Source organism: Oryctolagus cuniculus, chromosome 12 (assembly GCF_964237555.1).
Source record: "Oryctolagus cuniculus chromosome 12, mOryCun1.1, whole genome shotgun sequence".
NCBI classification, from domain to species: domain Eukaryota; kingdom Metazoa; phylum Chordata; class Mammalia; order Lagomorpha; family Leporidae; genus Oryctolagus; species Oryctolagus cuniculus.
The window spans coordinates 55,152,992-55,155,126 of NC_091443.1; the positions used below are offsets into that span (position 1 = coordinate 55,152,992).

Sequence of the window (2,135 nt, forward strand, 5' to 3'; positions counted from 1 at the left end):
GCCTGAACATTTTATGTGAAGAATTTTATAATAAATTTCCATATTTTGTGCTTTTCTGGCTGAAAAATTGTAGGAATGTCATTGTTGCTTTATAAACCAGCTAAAACATATTCGCTTCTTTTATAGGAATCAAATACTCACTTTCTGTATGTCCATGTCCTCAAAATATCACAGGTTAAGTAATCACTTTGTCCAGACTATCTTCACTTTTAAAGCTTGCTGTGAACTCCTATTAGATAGGTATGAGCAATACCTCAATGATATCTGAGTTTGTTTTGTTAGGACTCACCAACACAAAGGAACTTGCAATTTTCTTTTTTTTCATATTTTTGTTGGCCTATGCAGCAATCATGGCAGGAAACCTTCTCATTGTGGTCTGTATTACGTTTGACTCTCACCTTCATTCAATACCCATGTACTTCCTTCTTGGAAACCTCTCCTTTCTTGATATGTGTGTGTCCACAATCACAACCCCTAAAATGATCACAGACTTTCTCAGGGAGCATAAAACGATCTCCTGGTGGGGATGTATGGCTCAAGTGTTCTTCCTGCACTTATTAGGTGGCACTGAGATGACTCTTCTCGTAGCTATGGCTGTCGACCGGTACACTGCAATATGCAAACCTCTTCACTACACAACCATCATTAACCGCCGAGTGCTCCTGGGATCTGTCCTGTTGTCATGGACTGTTGGCTTTGTGCACACCATGAGCCAGATGGTCTTCATTGTCACCTTGCCCTTCTGTGGCCCCAATGTGATAGATGATGTATTTTGTGACCTTCCTCTCGTACTGAAGCTTGCCTGCACTGAGACCTACGTGCTGGAGTTGCTGGTGATTGCTGACAGTGGACTGTTGGCTTTTATCTGCTTCATCCTCTTGCTCATATCCTACACTATCATTCTGGTCACTGTGAGACGTCGATCCTCTGGGGGACTCTCCAAGGCTCTGTCCACACTGTCTGCTCATATCACGGTGGTCACTTTATTCTTTGGGCCATGCATCTTCATTTACGCTTGGCCTTTTAGTAGCTTGTCAGTTGATAAGTTTCTTTCTGTGTTTTATTCAGTTGTCACACCTTTATTGAATCCCATTATTTACACTCTGAGGAATCAGGAAATGAAAGCAGCCATGAGCCGACTGAGGAACCGACACATCAGTTCCAGGCAGATCTTTTGACAACAGTGAAGATGAAGGGTTTTATGCAAAACCCACAAATGTAACATGTCAGAATAAGTGGCATTAATTTGTCTGATTTGTTGATTTTTAAAAATAATCATGTTGTACATTAAAATTATAAAACATTGTGTTCCATCATTGTATTTCAATGACATGTGTAGTTTTTTTGAAGGATTAAACTTTTCTGTTCAAAATGTTTCCTTTACTGCTCTCCAAGAAATATGTATGCTATAACTAGAGTTGAAAGGTCCCTGAACCTGAAAGGTCCCTTGAAGATGTATTCCTTTCCACAGATGTATAGCATGTTTTAGACTAAATTTATACTTCAGGGCCTTATGCCTGGTCCAGCTCTTGCTGTTGAAAACATTTGGGCATGAACCAACAGACAGAAGATCTCTGTCTCTCTCTCTCTCTTATTCTTATGAATGACCTCAATTACAGGGTTAAATGTAGATAGTGACAAACACATAACCTTATGAATTTCCCCACAGTTTGCTGCATTTATTTCATATTATCTTTTACTATATAAGTGGACTAATAGAAATAATAAAAAACCTAAGCAATTTTCTACACACAACTATTTTTCTCTTGGCAAAGATAATCACTATTATCTATTACACAACATACTTCTGCTTGATCTTGGCAATACAGGATTGTATGAGAATTTTTTTTGCTATTTGGATATAAAAATTTTCATCTTTTGATACAGCATTGCCTTAGTTCATAATAGATTTGCAATAATTCAAATTATATTAACCAATCTCTTTCTGCTTTGGTAAAATTCCTGTTCTTATTTGTGCTGATTTCTCAATAGGATTGTTTCCTTTTTAAATCTAATTTAATAGCAGGTATCAAATTGTGTTACTATTATAATGAGAAACCTCTTTTGCACTACATTTTAGTAGATTAATCCTCGTGTAGAAAACCTTACAGGTTTTTGTATGTTTATTGTATATG

The 2,135-nt window shown here is 37.1% G+C and overlaps 1 protein-coding gene across 1 annotated transcript; it reads left to right on the top strand.

The window, feature by feature from the left end:
* Positions 1-242: 242 nt before the first annotated feature.
* On the top strand, positions 243-1,178 carry LOC138844831 (olfactory receptor 4K13-like). Its single transcript, XM_070054870.1, has one exon. The coding sequence runs from the start codon at positions 243-245 to the stop codon at positions 1,176-1,178; it is 936 nt and encodes a 311-aa protein (XP_069910971.1).
* Positions 1,179-2,135: the final 957 nt, after the last annotated feature.

Bases quoted from the DNA above. Each gene is read 5' to 3' on its own strand.
- LOC138844831 (XM_070054870.1), top strand. From the start codon at position 243: ATGAGCAATACCTCAATGATATCTGAGTTTGTTTTGTTAGGACTCACC.